Source organism: Bufo gargarizans, chromosome 4 (genome assembly GCF_014858855.1).
Source record: "Bufo gargarizans isolate SCDJY-AF-19 chromosome 4, ASM1485885v1, whole genome shotgun sequence".
In the NCBI taxonomy this organism is placed as follows: domain Eukaryota; kingdom Metazoa; phylum Chordata; class Amphibia; order Anura; family Bufonidae; genus Bufo; species Bufo gargarizans.
The window spans coordinates 6,102,043-6,121,861 of record NC_058083.1 but is presented as its reverse complement, the minus strand read 5'-3'; the positions used below and the strand labels follow the sequence as shown (position 1 = coordinate 6,121,861).

The 19,819-nt window shown below is 46.4% G+C and overlaps 1 protein-coding gene across 3 annotated transcripts in view; it reads left to right on the top strand.

Annotated features, from left to right (window-relative positions):
- Window positions 1–19,819, top strand: part of ADGRF5 (adhesion G protein-coupled receptor F5) — a 174,373-nt gene that overhangs the window by 128,436 nt on the left and 26,118 nt on the right. For 2 of the 3 annotated variants that reach the window (XM_044289291.1, XM_044289292.1), the window contains exons 4-12: window positions 9,031–9,180; window positions 11,269–11,433; window positions 11,968–12,071; window positions 12,999–13,057; window positions 13,917–14,056; window positions 15,725–15,928; window positions 16,601–16,798; window positions 17,427–17,582; window positions 17,985–18,191. In XM_044289291.1, the coding sequence (XP_044145226.1) occupies window positions 9,031–9,180; window positions 11,269–11,433; window positions 11,968–12,071; window positions 12,999–13,057; window positions 13,917–14,056; window positions 15,725–15,928; window positions 16,601–16,798; window positions 17,427–17,582; window positions 17,985–18,191 (1,383 nt within the window). The remainder of the gene's footprint in view (window positions 1–9,030; window positions 9,181–11,268; window positions 11,434–11,967; window positions 12,072–12,998; window positions 13,058–13,916; window positions 14,057–15,724; window positions 15,929–16,600; window positions 16,799–17,426; window positions 17,583–17,984; window positions 18,192–19,819) is intronic. The other variant, XM_044289293.1, reaches the window with a different exon arrangement.

The window sequence follows — 19,819 nt, the reverse complement described above, 5'->3', positions numbered from 1 at the left end:
GTCTGGAGCTCCCCCAATAACAGCCATCTGGATGTCTAGTCTGGATCGCCCCCTATAACAGCAGTCTGGATGTCTAGTCTGGAGCTCCCCTATAACAGCAGTCTGGATGTATAGTCTGGAGTGCCCCCTATAACAGCAGTCTGGTTGTGTAGTCAGGAGCGCCCCCTATAACAACTGTCTAGATGTGTAGTCTGGAGCTCCCCCTATAACAGCAGTCTGGATGTGTAGTCTGGAGCTCCCCCTATAACAGCAGTTTGGATGTATAGTCTGGAGCACCCCCTATAACAGCAGTCTGGATGTGTAGCCTGAAGCGCCCCATATAACAGCAGTCTGGATGTGTAGTCTGGAGCGCCCCCTATAACAGCAGTCTGGATGTGTAGCCTGAAGCGCCCCCTATAACAGCAGTCTGGATGTGTAGTCTGGAGCTCCCCCTTATAACAGCAGTCTGGATGTGTAGTCTGGAGCTCCCCCTATAACAGCAGTCTGGATGTGTAGCCTGAAGCGCCCCCTATAACAGCAGTCTGGATGCATAGTCTGGAGCGCCCCCTATAACAGCAGTCTGGATGTGTAGTCTGGAGCGCCCCCTATAACAGCAGTCTGGATGTGTAGTGTGGAGCGCCCCCTATAACAGCAGTCTGGATGTGTAGTTTGGGGTTTCCCTATAAAAGCAGTCTGGATGTGTAACCTGGAGCGCCCCCTATAACAGCAGTCTGGTTGTGTAGTCTGGAGCGCCCCCTATAAGAGCAGTCTGGATGTGTAGTCTGGAGAGCCCCCTATAACAGCAGTCTGGATGTGTAGTCTGGAGCGCCCCCTATAACAGCAGTCTGGATGTGTAGCCTGAAGTGCCCCCTATAACAGCAGTCTGGATGTGTAGTCTGGAGCTCCCCCTTATAACAGCAGTCTGGATGTGTAGTCTGGAGCTCCCCCTATAACAGCAGTCTGGATGTGTAGCCTGAAGCGCCCCCTATAACAGCAGTCTGGATGCATAGTCTGGAGCGCCCCCTATAACAGCAGTCTGGATGTGTAGTCTGGAGCGCCCGCTATAACAGCAGTCTGGATGTGTAGTCTGGAGCTCCCCCTATAACAGCAGTCTGGATGTGTAGCCTGAAGCGCCCCCTATAACAGCAGTCTGGATGCATAGTCTGGAGCGCCCCCTATATGAGCAGTCTGGATGTGTAGTCTGGAGCGCCCCCTATAACAGCAGTCTGGATGTGTAGTCTGGAGCGCCTCCTATAACAGCAGTCTGGATGTGTAGTGTGGAGCGCCCCCTATAACAGCAGTCTGGATGTGTAGTTTGGGGTTCCCCTATAAAAGCAGTCTGGATGTGTAACCTGGAGCGCCCCCTATAACAGCCGTCTGGATGTCTAGTCTGGAGCACCCCCTCTAACAGCAGTCTGGATGTCTAGTCTAGAGCGCCCCCTACAACAGCAGTCTGGATGTCTAGTCTGGAGCACCCCCTGTAACAGCAGTCTGGATGTCTAGTCTAAAGCGCCCCCTATAACAGCAGTCTGGATGTCTAGTCTAGAGCGCCCCCTATAACAGCAGTCTGGATGTCTAGTCTAGAGCGCCCCCTATAACAGCAGTCTAGATGTGTGGTCTGGAGAGCCCCCAATAACAGCAGTCTGGATGTGTAGTCTAGAGCGCCCCCTATAACAGCAGTCTAGATGTGTAGTCTGGAGCTCCCCCAATAACAGCAGTCTGGATGTGTAGTCTAGAGCGCCCCCTATAACAGCAGTCTAGATGTGTAGTCTGGAGTGCCCCCAATAACAGCAGTCTGGATGTGTAGTCTGGAGCGCAGTTTGGCATTTTGGGTAAGACTGCCCCCTGTTGAGGCAGGGAATAATGATTTTTAATGGGGACCATCTTGTAAAATAAACAGTTCCTTTTCTTGGCAACTCTAGAGTATGCCGGATAGGGTAGGGCGGCCAGATGCATGTACTGGTGGAAAGAAGGTGTCCTGGAGAGTGGAGACGAGGATCAGCAATTTTGACATTTTGTGGTTGACACCCTCCCCCCACCCACCCTCGCTGCCTGCACCTCTATGGACATTGACAAATGAGCAAAAATAGGGCTTAGAAATAGTCACCCAACTGACGGCTGCTGATATTTTTGCTTACGTCATTGGCGCACAAAGGAATCTCTTTTTCTGGAAACCATGTGGAAACCTGTATTCATCGATGGTATTGGTTAGATAAACCTCGGGGTCAGACTGTTACGCTGGCGGCGCGCTCACACAATGGCTGCACGGATTGTATATAAGCCTTGTTTTTATAGCAAATATCTCCTGACCTTCAGACAATTGAGGGGGGTGGAGTTCTTCTCTTTCTTCTCCTAATCAACTCAATTCTAACCTTCATCTGAAGGTTCAGGATTGACTGCTGTTAACGTCAGTCACAGTCAGAGGAGTGTAAGAAGCTGAGATATGAGGTGTTGTTTGGTGGGGTCTTCACAGGGCCTTACGCTTGGTACCTTCTGTTGGTGCCTTCATCAGGTGTGCAGTCAATCTACCTATACAAACACCCATCGCTTATAGTGCCTAAAGATAAGCGCCATATACTAAGCAACTCATCGGCCAGATAATACTTTCATACAGTTGCCTTAAAGGGTAAAATGTTACTGCACTGTATACGGGGAATGTGACTGCACTGTATACGGGGAATGTGACTGCACTGTATACGGGGAATGTGACTGCCCTGTATACGGGGAATGTGACTGCACTGTATATGGGGGAGGTGATTGCACTGTATATGGGGGAGGTGACCAGGGCCGGTGCAAGGATTTTTGCCGCCCTAGGCAAAGATCCATTTTGCCGCCCCCTCATGTCACTCACTCACTGACGGACACACACACACTGACAGACAGACACGCACTCAGACACTCACTGAATGACGTACACAGAAACTCATTGACAAACACACATACACTCACTGACAGACAGACATACACTCACTGACAGACAGACACTCACTGACAGACAGACATACACTCACTGACAGACAGACACTCACTGACAGACATACACCTACCCACTGAAACACACACACAGTAACTCACTGACAGACAGACATACACTCACTGACAGACAGACACACACTCCCTCACTGACAGACACACATACACTCACTGACAGACACACATACACTCACTGACAGACAGACACACACTCACTCACTGACAGACATACACCTACCCACTGAAACACACACAGTAACTCACTGGCAGACAAACACATACTCACTGACAAACAAACAGACACTTACTGACCGACAGACATCCACACTCACTGACATACACACACAGACACTCAATGACAGACACACATACAGGTCCTTCTAAAAAAATTAGCATATTGTGATAAAGTTCATTATTTTCTGTAATGTACTGATAAACATTAGACTTTCATATATTTTAGATTCATTACACACAACTGAAGTAGTTCAAGCCTTTTATTGTTTTAATATTGATGATTTTGGCATACAGCTCATGAAAACCCCAAATTCCTATCTCAAAAAATTAGCATATCATGAAAAGGTTCGCTAAACGAGTTATTAACCTAATCATCTGAATCAACTAATTAACTGTAAACACCTGCAAAAGATTCCTGAGGCTTTTAAAAACTCCCAGCCTGGTTCATTACTCAAAACCGCAATCATGGGTAAGACTGCCGACCTGACTGCTGTCCAGAAGGCCATCATTGACACCCTCAAGCAAGAGGGTAAGACACAGAAAGAAAGTTCTGAACGAATAGGCTGTTCCCAGAGTGCTGTATCAAGGCACCTCAGTGGGAAGTCTGTGGGAAGGAAAAAGTGTGGCAGAAAACGCTGCACAACGAGAAGAGGTGACCGGACCCTGAGGAAGATTGTGGAGAAGGACCGATTCCAGACCTTGGGGGACCTGCGGAAGCAGTGGACTGAGTCTGGAGTAGAAACATCCAGAGCCACCGTGTACAGGCGTGTGCAGGAAATGGGCTACAGGTGCCGCATTCCCCAGGTCAAGCCACTTTTGGACCAGAAACAGCGGCAGAAGCGCCTGACCTGGGCTACAGAGAAGCAGCACTGGACTGTTGCATGTCATTCGGAAATCAAGGTGCCAGAGTCTGGAGGAAGACTGGGGAGAGGGAAATGCCAAAATGCCTGAAGTCCAGTGTCAAGTACCCACAGTCAGTGATGGTCTGGGGTGCCATGTCAGCTGCTGGTGTTGGTCCACTGTGTTTTATCAAGGGCAGGGTCAATGCAGCTAGCTATCAGGAGATTTTGGAGCACTTCATGCTTCCATCTGCTGAAAAGCTTTGTGGAGATGAAGATGTCATTTTTCAGCACGACCTGGCACCTGCTCACAGTGCCAAAACCACTGGTAAATGGTTTACTGACCATGGTATTACTGTGCTCAATTGGCCTGCCAACTCTCCTGACCTGAACCCCATAGAGAATCTGTGGGATATTGGGAAGAGAAAGTTGAGAGACGCAAGACCCAACACTCTGGATGAGCTTAAGGCCGCTATCGAAGCATCCTGGGCCTCCATAACACCTCAGCAGTGCCACAGGCTGATTGCCTCCATGCCACGCCGCATTGAAGCAGTCATTTCTGCAAAAGGATTCCCGACCAAGTATTGAGTGCATAACTGAACATAATTATTTGAAGGTTGACTTTTTTTGTATTAAAAACACTTTTCTTTTATTGGTCGGATGAATATGCTAATTTTTTTAGATAGAAATTTGGGGTTTTCATGAGCTGTATGCCAAAATCCTCAATATTAAAACAATAAAAGGCTTGAACTACTTCAGTTGGTGTGTAATGAATCTAAAATATATGAAAGTCTAATGTTTATCAGTACATTACAGAAAATAATGAACTTTATCACCATATGCTAATTTTTTTAGAAGGACCTGTACATTTACTGACAGAAATACATACATACATACATACACTCACTAACTGACATAAATACACAGGCAGACACTCACTCAGTCAAACACTTAAACACTCACCTCCCTGGGGTCCAGTGTGGTGCAGCTCCTCAGTCCTCCAGCGCGCCGTTTAGTATGCCGGGGCCGGAATGACGTCATATTCCAGCATCACAGAGGGCGCACGAGGGAGGAGTGGGGAGCTGCTAGAACAGCCTCCCTTGCCACCCGCCTCCTCTCCTCCGGTAATTTACTGGCAGAGCAGGCACCTGCCATCAGGGTAAGCAGATGCCTGCTCTGCCATATTTAAGGAGGACCTCCACCTCCTGGTCCCCCTGTAACGGCGCTGGGGGCGGGCCTAGTTCGCCTATATGGTTGCACCGGCCTTGAAGGTGACTGCACTGTATATGAAGGAGGTGACTGCACAGTATATGGGGAGGTGACTGCACTGTATATGGAGGAGGTGACTGCACAGTATATGGAGGAGGTGATTACACTGTATATGGGGGAGGTGACTACACTGTATATGGAGGAGGTGACTGCACTGTATATGGAGGAGGTGATTACACTGTATATGGGGGAGGTGACTACTGTATATGGAGGAGGTGACTGCACTGTTTATGGGGAGGTGACTGCCCTGTATATGGAGGAGGTGACTGCACTGTATATGGGGGAGGTGACTGCAAAGTATATGGGGAGGTGACTGCAAAGTATATGGGTAGGTGACTGCACTGTATATGGGGGAGGTGAGTGCACAGTATATGGGGAGGTGACTGCAGTGTATTTGGGGGAGGTCACTGCACTGTATATGGGGAGGTGACTGCACAGTATATGGGGAGGTGACTGCACTGTATATGGAGGAGGTGACTGCACTGTATATGGGGGAGGTGACTGCACTGTATATGGGGAGGTGACGGCACAGTATATGGGGGAGGTGACTTCACTATATATGGAGGAGGTGACTGCACTGTATATTGGGAGGTGACTGCACTGTATATGGAGGAGGTGACTGCAAAGTATATGGGGAGGTGACTGCACAGTATATGGGGAGGTGACTGCACTGTATATGGAGGAGGTGACTGCACTGTATATGGGGGAGGTGACTGCACTGTATATGGGGAGGTGACTGCACTGTATATGGGGAGGTGACTGCACAGTATATGGGGAGATGACTGCACTGTATATGGAGGTGACTGCACTGTATATGGGGAGGTGACTGCACAGTATATGGGGGAGATGACTGCACAGTATATGGAGGTGACTGCACAGTATATGGAGGTGACTGCACTGTATATGGGGAGGTGACTGCACAGTATATGGGGGAGGTGACTGCACTGTATATGGAGGAGGTGACTGCACTGTATATGGGGGAGGTGACTTCACTGTATATGGGGAGGTGACTGCACAGTATATGGTGGAGGTGACTGCACAGTATATGGGAAGGTGAGTGCACAGTATATGGGAAGGTGAGTGCACAGTATATGGGGAGGTGAGTGCACAGTATATGGGGAGGTGACTGCACTGTATATGGGGGAGGTGACTGCACTGTATATGGGGGAGGTGTCTGCACAGTATATGGAGGTGACTGCACTGTATATGGGGAGGTGACTGCACAGTATATGGGGGAGGTGACTGCACTGTATATGGAGGAGGTGACTGCACTATATATGGGGGAGGTGACTTCACTGTATATGGGGAGGTGACTGCACAGTATATGGTGGAGGTGACTGCACAGTATATGGGGAGGTGAGTGCACAGTATATGGGGAGGTGAGTGCACAGTATATGGGGAGGTGAGTGCACAGTATATGGGGAGGTGAGTGCACAGTATATGGGGGAGGTGACTGCACAGTATATGGGGAGGTGACTGCACAGTATATGGGGGAGGTGTCTGCACAGTATATGGGGAGGTGAGTGCACAGTATATGGGGAGGTGACTGCACTGTATATGGGGGAGGTGTCTGCACAGTATATGGGGAGGTGACTGCACTGTATATGGGGGAGGTGTCTGCACAGTATATGGGGAGGTGAGTGCACAGTATATGGGGAGGTGAGTACACAGTATATGGGGGAGGTGACTGCACAGTATATGGGGAGGTGACTGCACTGTATATGGGGGAGGTGACTTCACTGTATATGGGGAGGTGTCTGCACAGTATATGGGGAGGTGAGTGCACAGTATATGGGGAGGTGACTGCACAGTATATGGGGGAGGTGAGTGCACAGTATATGGGGAGGTGACTGCACTGTATTTGGGGGAGGTGACTGCACAGTATATGGGGGAGGTGAGTGCACAGTATATGGGGAGGTGACTGCACTGTATTTGGGGGAGGTGACTGCACTGTATATGGGGGAAATATGGTTGGAGTCAGGGTCACATATGGCTGACTTTGCATATAGAATGCATGTATCTTGCACTGTATTCAGAGTCTTTGAGGTCATCACTGTATATGGGGGGGTCACCATCCTTACTGGTAGGGCAGGACACAACAACTTACCTCAGGCTTGTGCCGTTCACGGTCTGGAAAAGCTGGGTGACAACCCCAAGGTGATCTATACCTGCCGGCACTGCTTGTTGTCACTCCAGCAGGTGATATCCAGGACTTCCGGAAGCTCGATGGTTACTGCATGGTGGCCGTGGTAGTGGTCATCACCAAACCTTCTTAAAAATAGCTGTATCTAATCCAAATAACCGCTGACACTGTGACGAGTCCTCTGCTGCGATGTAGTTTATAATCTGATGATGAGTGATTGTATATAAAGTGTTGCTAACAACAGTGACCCCCCCGGCACCAGAGGAGGGCATAGCACTTAATAACCCATACACCGCCCCCCGCACACACACACTTTTACTCATCACCTCAAAGAGATTTCATTTTCCAAACATTCTGAAGAATTTCGTACAGCCGGTCGACTGTGCCAGTCCTAGAACAGGAGCAGGCGGCAGGTGAATATGCAGTGCCAGGCAGTGAGGGACCATCAGGTCCCCAGCTGTGAGGGACTATGAGGTCCCGGCTGTGAGGGACTATGAGGTCCCCAGCTGTGAGGGACCATGAGGTGCCGGCTGTGAGGGACCATGAGGTCCCCAGCTGTGAGGGACTATGAGGTCCCCGGCTGTGAGGGACCATGAGGTCCCCAGCTGTGAGGGACTATGAGGTCCCCAGCTGTGAGAAACTATGAGGTCCCCGGCTGTGAGGGACTATGAGGTCCCCGGCTGTGAGGGACTATGAGGTCCCCGGCTGTGAGGGACAATGAGGACCCCGGCTGTGAGGGACCATCAGGTACATCATTTCTGATTGCTGAAGGATGGAGTATAAAAAATGTAAACAAGAAAAAATTATAAATAAATAAAATGAAAGAATTAAAAAAAAACGCACAAAAAAATAACCATACCCCCCCCAAAAAAAAAATAACATTCTCCGCCCAAATTGCTGTTGTAATGTGTCAACCAGATGTCCGAAATTCGGTATGTAAACGACAGATAATGACGAACTCAAATAAAAAAATCAATTTGGGGCCTCATTCACTCGATCGTATCTTGGGTCCTTGTCGGGGACCTGCTACTATCTAAAGAATGGTCACACTGCGCAAGCGCCGCCACCCGTCCTTGACCATGATGGGAGTTCTGAAAATAGCCGAGCGCAGTCCCATAGTGGTGAGCGGGGAGATGGCCGCGCACGTGCAACGCGCTCTCCATTCACCGCTATGGGACTTCGGAGAATTAGCTGAGGTACTCTCAAGTGGCAGGTGGCTACCTCTGCACCCTCTATAGCTACTCCATAGGCAACTTTTCACTTTAAGTCATGTCAAGTTCCGTCACGCAGAGCTGATTTTGTCATGTGCACAGATTGGATAATGCAGGCTTCACCGGCTGCCCTATGCAAATCCGCAGATTACTCATCGCGTTCTCACCAGGATCGGTGCCAAAGAGGGGGAAAGAAGGTCCAACAAAGTCTGAGACAGTAGACAGCACCACCTGCTGGTGACTATGTGTAATTGCACCTAGCAGTTACCAGTCTGGGTACTTTACCAGTACTGAATGCCATTGATCTGGACTGGCAGTAATATGTTATCATTTACGGTGTGCGATATAAACTGTTAATCCCGCCCTCTTCTATATCACGCAGGCGTCACGGAGTATACGGTGGACATCGAGATCAGCTTTCCTGACCCGTCATTCGCCAACCAGATAAAACAGTTCATCGCCAACAACCTGACCTTTCCGATCCCGATTGGCATCAATGATACGGAAATCACTAGCATCAACGTCGCACAAGGTAAAAGCCGTCCGTTATAATGTGCGGGGCCTAGAGCTATTATAAGGAGACACGTCTATGGACACATCACCTGTATCTAACTTAGGGCTCGTATTTTTTTTCCGCTTCAGCTCCGTTTTTTGGAGGCCCGTGTGCGAAACCTATTCACTTTAATGGGGCCGCAAAAAAACGGAAATGAACCATATGCATTCCGTGTGCCGTATGTCCTCATGACCATTCCACAAAAAAGTAGTCCAAAGATAGGACTGTTCAATTAGGGGCCGGCCCTTTCGTTCCGCAAAATGTGCAACACACACGGACGGTATCCTGTGTTTTGAGAATTCGCTATTAACAGTTGTGTGCATGCGGCCTTATGGTTCCTGTTGTCACATTCAGTTCCTGTTCATTATATGCAGTATCTTGTTTGTACATGGAAACAATCAACAAGTTGCTGTTGACAGATCCAGTCTTCTCTCTGCCTATATTTAATACTTTGAGTACTGCAGAGGATCATCACCACATTAGTACCCGCTACCGGCCTGGTCATTGTGATATGATTACCCAGTCTTAAAGGGGTATTACAGAAAATTAAGCTCATGCATAGCATAAAGCGTTTTACGTTCTACGATATACTTTCGGTATCATGTCATTATGATTTTCAAGATCTCTGCTTGCAGTCATTTAGTAGGCATCTTCACTGCGAAATATCTTCCCTGCTCTTGTGACGGCACGCAGGTGTACGGCGCGTTTCAGCACAGTTATCGGAGCCCTGGCAGAACCAGGGACCTGGGTGCCAGGTGACCAGGACTTTTTTTTATATCTGCTGGAAGTAGACAGCAAGCAGAGATCTTGAAAATAATGAAGAAATTATACCAAAAGTATATTGGAGAAGACAGCAAGTGGAGATCTTGAAAACAATGAGGAACTGATAGAGAAAGTACAAGGGAGTAGGCAGCAAGCAGAGATCTTGAATACAGTTAAGAACTGATACTGAAAGTATATTAGACAGCAAGCAGAGATCTTGAAAACAATGAATAATTGATACCGAAAGCCTATTGGAGTAGCCAGCAAGCAGAGATCTTGCAAACAGTGAAGAATTGATACCGAAAGTATATTGGAGTAGACAGCATGCAGAGATCTTGCAAACAGTAAAGAAGTGAATATCTCTGCTTGCAGTTACTCAGTAGGAACCTTCATTGCTGGGCTTGTTACAGTAAAGTTCTCATAGCCCTGGCACCTGAGCATCCGTCACTTGACTAGGACTATTTTACTGGAAGTAGACAGCAAGCAGAGATCTTGAAAATGATAAAGAATATATACTGAAAGTATATTGGAGTAGGCAGCAAGCAAAGATCTTGAAAACAATGAAGAATTGATGCCAAAAGTATACTGGAGTAGACAGCAAGCAGAGATCTAAAAAAAATGGAAGTATTGATACCAAAAGTATCTTGGAGAATTGTATAACTCCTTATCATCTGGAACTGTAACCCCTTCAGTCAGGTATTTACTATTATTATTAGAGTGCATCCTCATTAAAATAGTCATAGAGAATGAAAGCCATAATAAGACCAATAAATAGGATATAGCCTGCATGCTGACAGTTTCCAGGTGGAAACAGATTTTCCAGAGTGAAAGAAAAAAGTGGAAACATCGTAACAGTCGCATGGAAGCGTGTATATTGTATGCGCCCACATGGACATTATGTACTAATCCGTATGCTGTACACTGAAAGAGTCCCATGCACCTGCAATGCCTATGAAAAACTATAGCAACAGTGCCACCTACAGGTCACATCCTGGTATGGCATGCCACCAATTCTTTTTATTGCCTATAAGCGCCTCAGTTATAGTTAATGGAGTTTCCGCTTTGTACAATCTTTTCTCCTATTGGACATTAATACCCCCATCATGATGTACCGTAGAGGTGACGCCCAGAGCTTCCATGCTGGATAGGCACATTCCCTTCCTTTACAAGTTATTTGGACCTCGTCAGGCCCCCTCCACTCTGGAGGATCCTCTGTAGTACTGACTGCCCCTTAGGACCCCGCACAGTCTGATTTTTACCAGATTGCACTATCCGGTGACCTTGGTTGCACTTGTTCTTTTCTAGCCTGTAACCAGACCGGCAGCAGCGTGCAGTGTTCCTGTGAGAGCGGCTACACGTGGCCCAGCACCGTGTGCGTACCTTACAATACGTGTCCAGGATCCAATGCAAGCCGATGCGACTGCATCACAGGCTCAAGTATTCCAACTGAGTACTGTCGTCCCGAAACAGGTGAGTAGCAGTAGTAGTCGGCATCAGCCATGGACGCCTGCGCAGTCCGCATTCCAGTCTATGTCTTCCTTAATAATCAATAGTTTTTATACCTAAAATTAAGCACCTTTGCAAATTGCCCTGATTAAAACTCAACCGCTTTGTGTGCACAGCTCCTAGGCATCTCCTATGCGTCTCCATGGTAACAGACTACAAACAAAACCTTGCGTAGTCTGATCCTGCAGTCATACTCCCTGACATCTGGCGGTTACTTCTTACAGCAAAAAACATTTAGTAGGTCAAAAAGTGGTGGGTGACGTGTGGATGAGAGAATGACTACGCAGCGTTCTTCTGTAGTCTGTTACCATGGAAACATATAGGGACTGCACAGGAGCTGTAGACACAACGGGAGGGACTTAATAGGCTAAACGCGTCAGAGGTGTCTAGAAAATGAGAAGGTGGGGCTTAGAAAAGGGGGCGGGGCTTTAAATACACCAAAATTTGCATTATCGATTCTAATTATAAAGGAGATACTATTTGTTCTTTTTCTTACAGTGTCTATAAAGCTGTTATTAAGAATTTTAGGGGATTACCCTGCAGAACTTGGGGACCAAACATCAGCCACGTACCTAAACTATAAAACAGACCTGGAGGCGGAGGTACGAGTACGAGGCGCCGTCACTTCTTATCAGTATGATATCTAAGCCACGAAACTCACACTTCCTGTAGAGGGGGCGGGGCATGACACAGGCTCTGCCCCCCTCGGGCTCTCTTTAATACATAACACAATGTATAGGTTTTGCCCAGAGTCTTCGTTTAAAGGGTTTGTATACTTTTGCAGGCAATTTATTTATTTTCCTTAAAAGAGTTATCCACTATTAGAAAAAAACAAGAAAAAACATGGCTGCTTTCTTTCACAGCGCCACATCTGTCCACAGGTTGTAGGTGGTATTGCAGCCCAGCCCCATTCAGTTCAAAGGAGCTGAGCTGTAATACCAGATACGACCCATGGGCAGGGGTGGCACCGTTTATGCTGCAGCTCTCCCCCTATCACAGCTCAGGGAGCGTGTCCTTTCTGCTGCAGCTCTTTCCCTGTCACAGCTCAGGGGGAGTGTCCTTTCTGCTGCAGCTCTCTCCCTATCACAGCTCAGGGGGCATGTCCTTTCTGCTGCAGCTCTCTCCCTATCACAGCTCAGGGGGCATGTCCTTTCTGCTGCAGCTCTCTCCCTATCACAGCTCAGAGGACGTGTCCTTTCTGCTGCAGCTCTTTCCCTATCACAGCTCAGGAGGCAGTTGAAGGATGAAACTGAGCATGTGCGGCCATTCCTTTGAGTCGGACAAAGAAATAAGTAAGAACAAACAGCAGGTGGCGCTATACAGAGACATCTTATCGAATAACGCAGTGGCTATGCCACATTTTTAATTACATGCAATTACAAAAGTGTTCAGATCCAGGTGCTGGTGTGAAAACTGTAGAATATTTTTTTATTTTTTTGCAACAACGGTTTTAAAGTAAATATATGATCGAAAATATACAGAAAGTAAAATTTCTGATCGACAAGTGAATTTTTTTTAATTTTTTTTAGTTTGTAAAAGCGTATAAGCCCCTGACTGGATTCATTTCAGCAAACGTTACTGGCTTCAGGTAAGGAGGAGAATTTTGATTTTTTTAAATTGGTTCATGCTTCGTTTGGTGTTAAAAGGTGAATTGCGTTATGGATTCCGTTCCCACAGACCCTAAATTAAATGAAACACTATCTTTAGCCTCATATGTATTTCTTAGTCCGCAAAACGCGGATCCGCAAAAATACTGATGACCTCGATTTTGCATCCGTTTCTTTTGCGGACCCATTGGACCACATTTGGCAGCCATGTGTAGGACATCTTCCATCTTTTTGTGTAACTGACATACGGATGCGGCGAGCATGCGGATGATCCATGCGCTTCCTGCATCCGTATGTCCGTTCCGCAAAAGACAGAACACGTCCTTTTCTTGGTCTTGAAATGTGGTCCGCTGACCTATTGAAGTCAAAGGGTCTGCAAAAAAAAAAGATGGGTGCGACATTTGTTTTCTACATCCATATGTCCGTTCGACAAAAAATACGTACGGTCGTGTGCATGAGGCCTTGCATGCATGAAAAATAGAGTCTACAAAAATAAGAAAAATCATGGTCAAATAAAAAATCTGCAACAAAGTCTTCTCCATCTGTCTATAGCTACCAGACAATTGCAGAAAGAGATCAGAGATTATACATTTTATCTATATATATATATATATATATATATATATATAAAAAAATTGACAGCGCTACTCTCGTCTACAGGCATTGTCTGGTACTGCAGCTCAACCTCATTCGATGCAATACCAGTCACGGCCTGCTAACAAGAGTGGCACTGTTGATGAGAAAAAAAACACCTTTCTATAGACTGGTAGAGTCAGTGTATTAGGTTGGGATTATATTATTGTTATTTTTCACAGTCTGACTGTTTGTCCTTAATTTTAGGTCTGGGAGTATAGTCGTGGATTACACCGTTGTCACCGAGCCAGTGTCTCCTTCTGCCTTGACAACCGCCAACCAGAATCTAGTGGATAACTTGAAAGCAGCAAATTACAGCGTGGACTCAATAAAACCTGTAATAAATGGTGAGCCGCGTTCATTTTAGATTTTCTTTCGAGTGTTTTTATTTATTTTATTTTTTTGCCCAAAATTAGTAACGAAAATGGGTCTTTTCCTCTTTGTTGGACCGCCTTTAGCTTTGATTACGGCGCGCATTCACTGTGGCATTGTTTCGATAAGCTTCTGCAATGTCACAAGATTTTTTTCCTTCCATCCAGTGTTGCATAAATTTTTCACCAAGATCTTGCACTGATGATGGTAGAGTCTGACTGCTGGGCAAAGCCTTCTCCAGCACATCCCAAAGATTCTCAATGGGGTGAAGGTCTGGACTCTGTGGTGGCCAATCCATGTGTGACAATGATGTCTGATGCTCCCTGAACCACTCTTTCACAATTTGAGCCCGATGAATCCTGGCATTGTCATCTTGGAATATGCTCGTGCCATCAGGGAAGAAAATATCCATTGATGGAATAACCTGGTCATTCAGTATGTTCAGGTAGTCGCTGACCTCATTCTTGGAGCACATACTGTTGCTGAACTTAGACCTGACCAACTGCAGCAACCCCAGATCGTAGCACTGCCCCCACAGGCTTGTACAGTAGGCACTAGGCATGATGGGTGCATCACTTCATCTGCCTCTCTTCTTACCCTGATGCTCCCATCACTCTGGAACAGGGTAAATCTGGACTCATCAGACCACATGACCTTCTTCCATTGCTCCAGAGCCCAATCTTTATGCTCCCTAGCAAATTGAAGCCTTTTTTTCTGGTTTGCCTCACTGATTAGTGGTTTTCTTACGGCTACACAGCTGTTCAGTCCCAATCCCTTGAGTTCCCTTCACATTGTGCGTGTGGAAATGCTCTTACTTTCACTATTATACATAGCCCTGAGTTCTACTGTTGTTTTTCTTCGATTTGATTTTACCAAACGTTTAAGTGATCGTCGATCACGATCATTCAGGATTTTTTCCCACCACATTCTTCCTCGAATACGATGGGTCCCCACTATCCTTCCAGTTTTTAATTAGGCGTTGGACAGTTATTAACCCAATTTTTGTAGTTTCTGCGATCTCCTTAGATGTTTTCTCTGCTTGATGCATGCCAATGATTTGACCCTTCTCAAACAGAATAACATCTTTTCCACGACCACGAGATGTGTCTTTCGACATGGTTGTTTAAGAAATGAGAAGCAACTCATTGCACGAGTTGGGGTTAAATAACTTGTTGCCAGCTGAAAGATAATCGCCCGTGCAGTAATTATCCAATAGGAGGCTCATACCTGTTTGCTTAGTTAAATCCAGGTGACGACTTTTTTTTTGGGGACAGGCAGTGTATATGTACATAGTGACTCTGCCAGCCAGAATAGTGAGTGCAGCTCTGGAGTATAATACAGTATATAACTGAGGATCAGCACAGGATAAGTAATGTATGTACACAGTGACTACGACACCAGCAGTACAGTGAGTGCAGCTCTGGAGTATAATACAGGATGAAACTCAGGATCAGTACAGAATAAGTAATGTAATGTATGTACACAGTGACTGCTCCAGCAGAATAGTGAGTGCAGCTCTGGAGTATAATACAGGATCTAATTCAGGATCAGTTCAGGATGTTTAATTTGATGTGAATTGTCAGACATATGCTTTAACTTAACATTTCTCAGAATCCTGAAAATTTATTTTTGTATTCCTACAGACCAAAGTTTCATCACTGTTAGTCCAAGCAATATTTTCAACAAAGACAGGGTGGAGCTGAACTGCACTGTGAACATCTCCTCGTATACGAGCGTTGCCTGGTATTTCAATGGCACACTACAGAATACTTCAAATTCGAAAACAACCGGATCGGGCCCCGTACAGTCCATCTTCACCATCAGTCGTGCGTCAGTAAACAATAGGGGTACGAATTCTGCCTCTGTGAGGCCTCTTTATTATTCGGTGGCTAGTCATCATCCACCTCAAAACCTTGAAGTCATTTCCACAAGTGAAGTCTTGGAGCCTTGGGAGTACGACTGTAAAGACATTGGGGCTGATCCTGAGCCCCCCTTTCCCCCCAGGGACCAATTCACATTTATGTGGCGCCTAACTGCTGAGAGTTGACAGTAGGCACCTAGACCGGAGGACAGAAAACAATCTATTGACTTTTATGGATCTCCATAACCTGTGCAGTCACCACTATGCTGTGAGAGGGAGGAGGGTGAAGGAGCTGCACTATCCCCAACATCTGGTGTCAAAGATGTCACCCTGTGTTTGTTAGTTCCAGCTTTATAACATAGGTTTTACCTTTCATTGTAATCCTGACCTCTTTAGATAAAGAGATGACTGCTGATTTTGTACAGAGCAGTACATTTCCCTGAAATACATGGACATGCTGCATGTCGTAGAGTTAGAGACACTTTTTGCAGAAGATGGGGACTGGGGGTCCATACAGGGCATAAGGATATCATTGAGAGGATTCATTCTGTAAAGTGTATCAAAAGGTCTATTGACCCAAGTGTATTATCTTTTTTGAAGGTTTTTTATGCTTTTGCATCTGGACTTTACATTTGTATCTTTTCTTTCGTGCTTGTAGGCACGTACCTCTGCACAGTAGACAACGACTTGACCTCTTACCAGATGGAGAAGACAATAGTGGTTCTGCCCTTGACCATGACCATCTTAGAATCCAATGTTAGCTGCAACAAGGTGGATTTTCCTATAATTAAGTGCTGCACGGAAGGCTTGAGCATGGACTTTGACTTGACATGCAACACTAAGCCCGAGATAAAAGGTGGGTGGTGATTTTCTGCTAACTTGGCCCTTTATGAGATCATCAAAAATGCTCTAGATCTCAGATATGATCCCATGAACCCAAAGGGCTCCTCATATCTAACTTTAGAAACTATGGGAAGGAGCCACCATACTCGTTGAGATCATAATGGTGTGTGAAGGGAGAAATTGAGCCCCATCTTGAATTTCACTCTGAAGCCCAATCTCCCATGTGTCCCGGCTGCCATCCATTGTAATTTATGAAGGTCCAGACCTTTGAGATAGAGATGACTGTTGTTTCAATTGATGGCTTCTCAGTCTGGTCATGGTGGCAACAAAGGTCGGACTGAGCCACCAGAGTACCAGATAATCTTTGGGTAGACCCAAGCTCTGAAAGTAATGGACCCCTAATAAAACTGGGCCCTTACGGTCCTATATACATAGAGGGTGGGCCCTCACAATAATTTTCTCTTGTGGGCTCAAGGGACTTTGGTCAGAAGCTGGTGTTAACCAGTCTCTACCAGTCTCTTAACCAGTCACAAGGCTAGTATGCATTGGTATTTTTAGGCTGAGGATCCCCTACACTTTCAGTAATATCCTTGTCTTCGTTGCATGTTATTATAAAAACAGCTTTTTTGTTTTTTTAACAGGGGTTGTAAGAAACGACACTCCATGTAAAACGTACATCGTCTCTGCAGATGAAAAGACTTGCGCCACGTTCAGTAGTGGCAGCTATGACTGCACGTGTTCCACAATAAACGGCGCAAATGAAACACGCAACGTCAAGGTGTTTTATCAGGCCTCATGTGAGTAGAAGACTCATTAACATCCAAGAGAGAGAGTAGTGAGCATGCTCCGTGTCCTGTGGGGGGATGGGGGGCAGGAGGGAGGTGCAGCTGAGCTGTGCTCATCATCTATTGCCAGTGGTACATCCTGCCTCCAGCTTTATTTTAAATGCGGGTGTTACAATTCCTTGGAAAAAAAAGAGCCGATCAGAGGTGGTGCCTCAAGCTGGATCCCCGCCAATCAGATATCCATGGCCTGTCCAGGGGATTGGCTATCAATATTAAAATCTTCAAACGCCCTTTTTATGCCATTTTTCTCGAGCAGTATAAGAAATTAACACTTTGCTTAGATTTTTTGCCATGACGCTGGCACGTGGTCTGTAGGTAATATTATTCACAACGTCTGCTTTTCTTTCCCATTAGATGCAGTGACTGTGAATTCAAATTTGAACGCTATTTCGGAGGGAGGAGATCTGATCGTGAAGTGTAACTGTAACGCCACCTCAGTGAACAGTATCAGCTGGTTCTTTCAAAATAACAAAATTCCTTCCCAATACAGTACCAGTAACCCAACCTCGTGCAACTCTACACTGACTGTACCAAGTACTGAGCTGACAGTGGCCTGGAGCGGTGAGTGTCCACATGTGTGCAGACCGTGTTCACATCGCACCGTAGAACGTGTGGACAGATATCTGAAGGGCTTTCGATCATCTACTGTCGAAACAGGGGCAAATGCAGGATTGTTGTGAATGCAGATTCCAAGTAAAAATGCTCTCCTTCACCATCTGGCCTTCTTACACACATTCTCACACATTGTTGCTAACAGTCCTGAATTTGCAGGGACTGTCCCTGGTTTTCCTAGGCTGAAAACAGGCAGGGTTAGTGATAATGAAGTTGAGCACTCCCAGGGGAAGGGTTTTGGATGCCCCAATGTTACCAATCTAAACGTTGGGAAGTATGCTCACCTAGGATGGTTATGTACTTCTGTAATATTCCTGAGGTGGTTGATCACTGTTATCCCTGGTGGTCTAGAGTAATAAAGGGGTTTCCCAAGACTTTTATACTGATGACCTAACCTTCGATAGGTAATTAGTATCTGATCGGTGGGGGATGGACTACTGCTTATCACTAGTTTGAGAAAGCATCAGCACTCGCTGTAGCACCGTGGTCTTCTCGCAGCTTAGCCTAGGCTATGTGACATCACGTTCATCAGTCACGTGGCCCAGGAGCAGCTCAGCACCTTTTCAAGTGAATGGGGCTGAGCGGGATTCCAAGCACAGACGATGTGCTTGGTAAGCACGGAGAAGGTCGTGGCGCTACTGCGAGTGGCGGTGTCTTCTCAAACATCTGAATGGCGGGGGTCCCGGGTGTCAGAGCCCCACTGATCAGATACTGAGATATGACCTATCCAAGAGATGCTGGACGTGGTTGGCTGTGTGAAGTTGTGCCCGTATGTTCAGAAACATCTTCTGCTCCACCACACCTTCCAGATTCTGGACCTGAATATCAGTTTGCTCTTTGGGTTTGGGCACTGTCTGGGGATTACTGTTACAAACCCTTCATTTGATCCCACAGATAAAAGTCACACAGAGTTAAGTCTGGTGACCATGGAGGACGCAACACTTTGCTCATCATACGCTTTTCTGTGAATGGCACATGAATTTGGCACAGGGATTTGCAACCTATGGAAACCTGTGGCATGTCTCCCCACCTTGTTGAAAGACACAAAACTTATGCGTGTGATCAGTAACCAGTGAAAACGTGATCACACCAGGTCCTGTCAATCAAACTGCAGAGTACGTGGCAGTTGCAGAGAGAGCAGAGCCTCTAGGTGTAAAGGCGACGCCCCCGTTGCTCCTAGAGGCTCATTTGCATATCTTAAAACATCATTTTTCTCAGCAATGTGGACACATATGAACATGGGACCAACACAGATGCCTTCAGCTGCCAAGCACACATGTAACAGGTCAGCCAGTGTCATAGGGACAAACCTGCTGACAGATGCCCTTTAAGGCCTCATGCACACTACCGTATTTCATGTCTGTGTCCGATCAACATTTTTTTGGGGATCAAACATGGACTCATTTGTTTTTTATGGGTTTGCAATAAACTGACAGCACATGGATGTCAAACAGGTTGCCGTTCTGCAAAATATTGAACATACCGTATTGTTTCGGAAGAAAAGATCAGCACTGACTTGTGGATTGCAGTGTATCTTCGTTTATTGCCACATTATAGAAAGCATGTGACACGTTTCA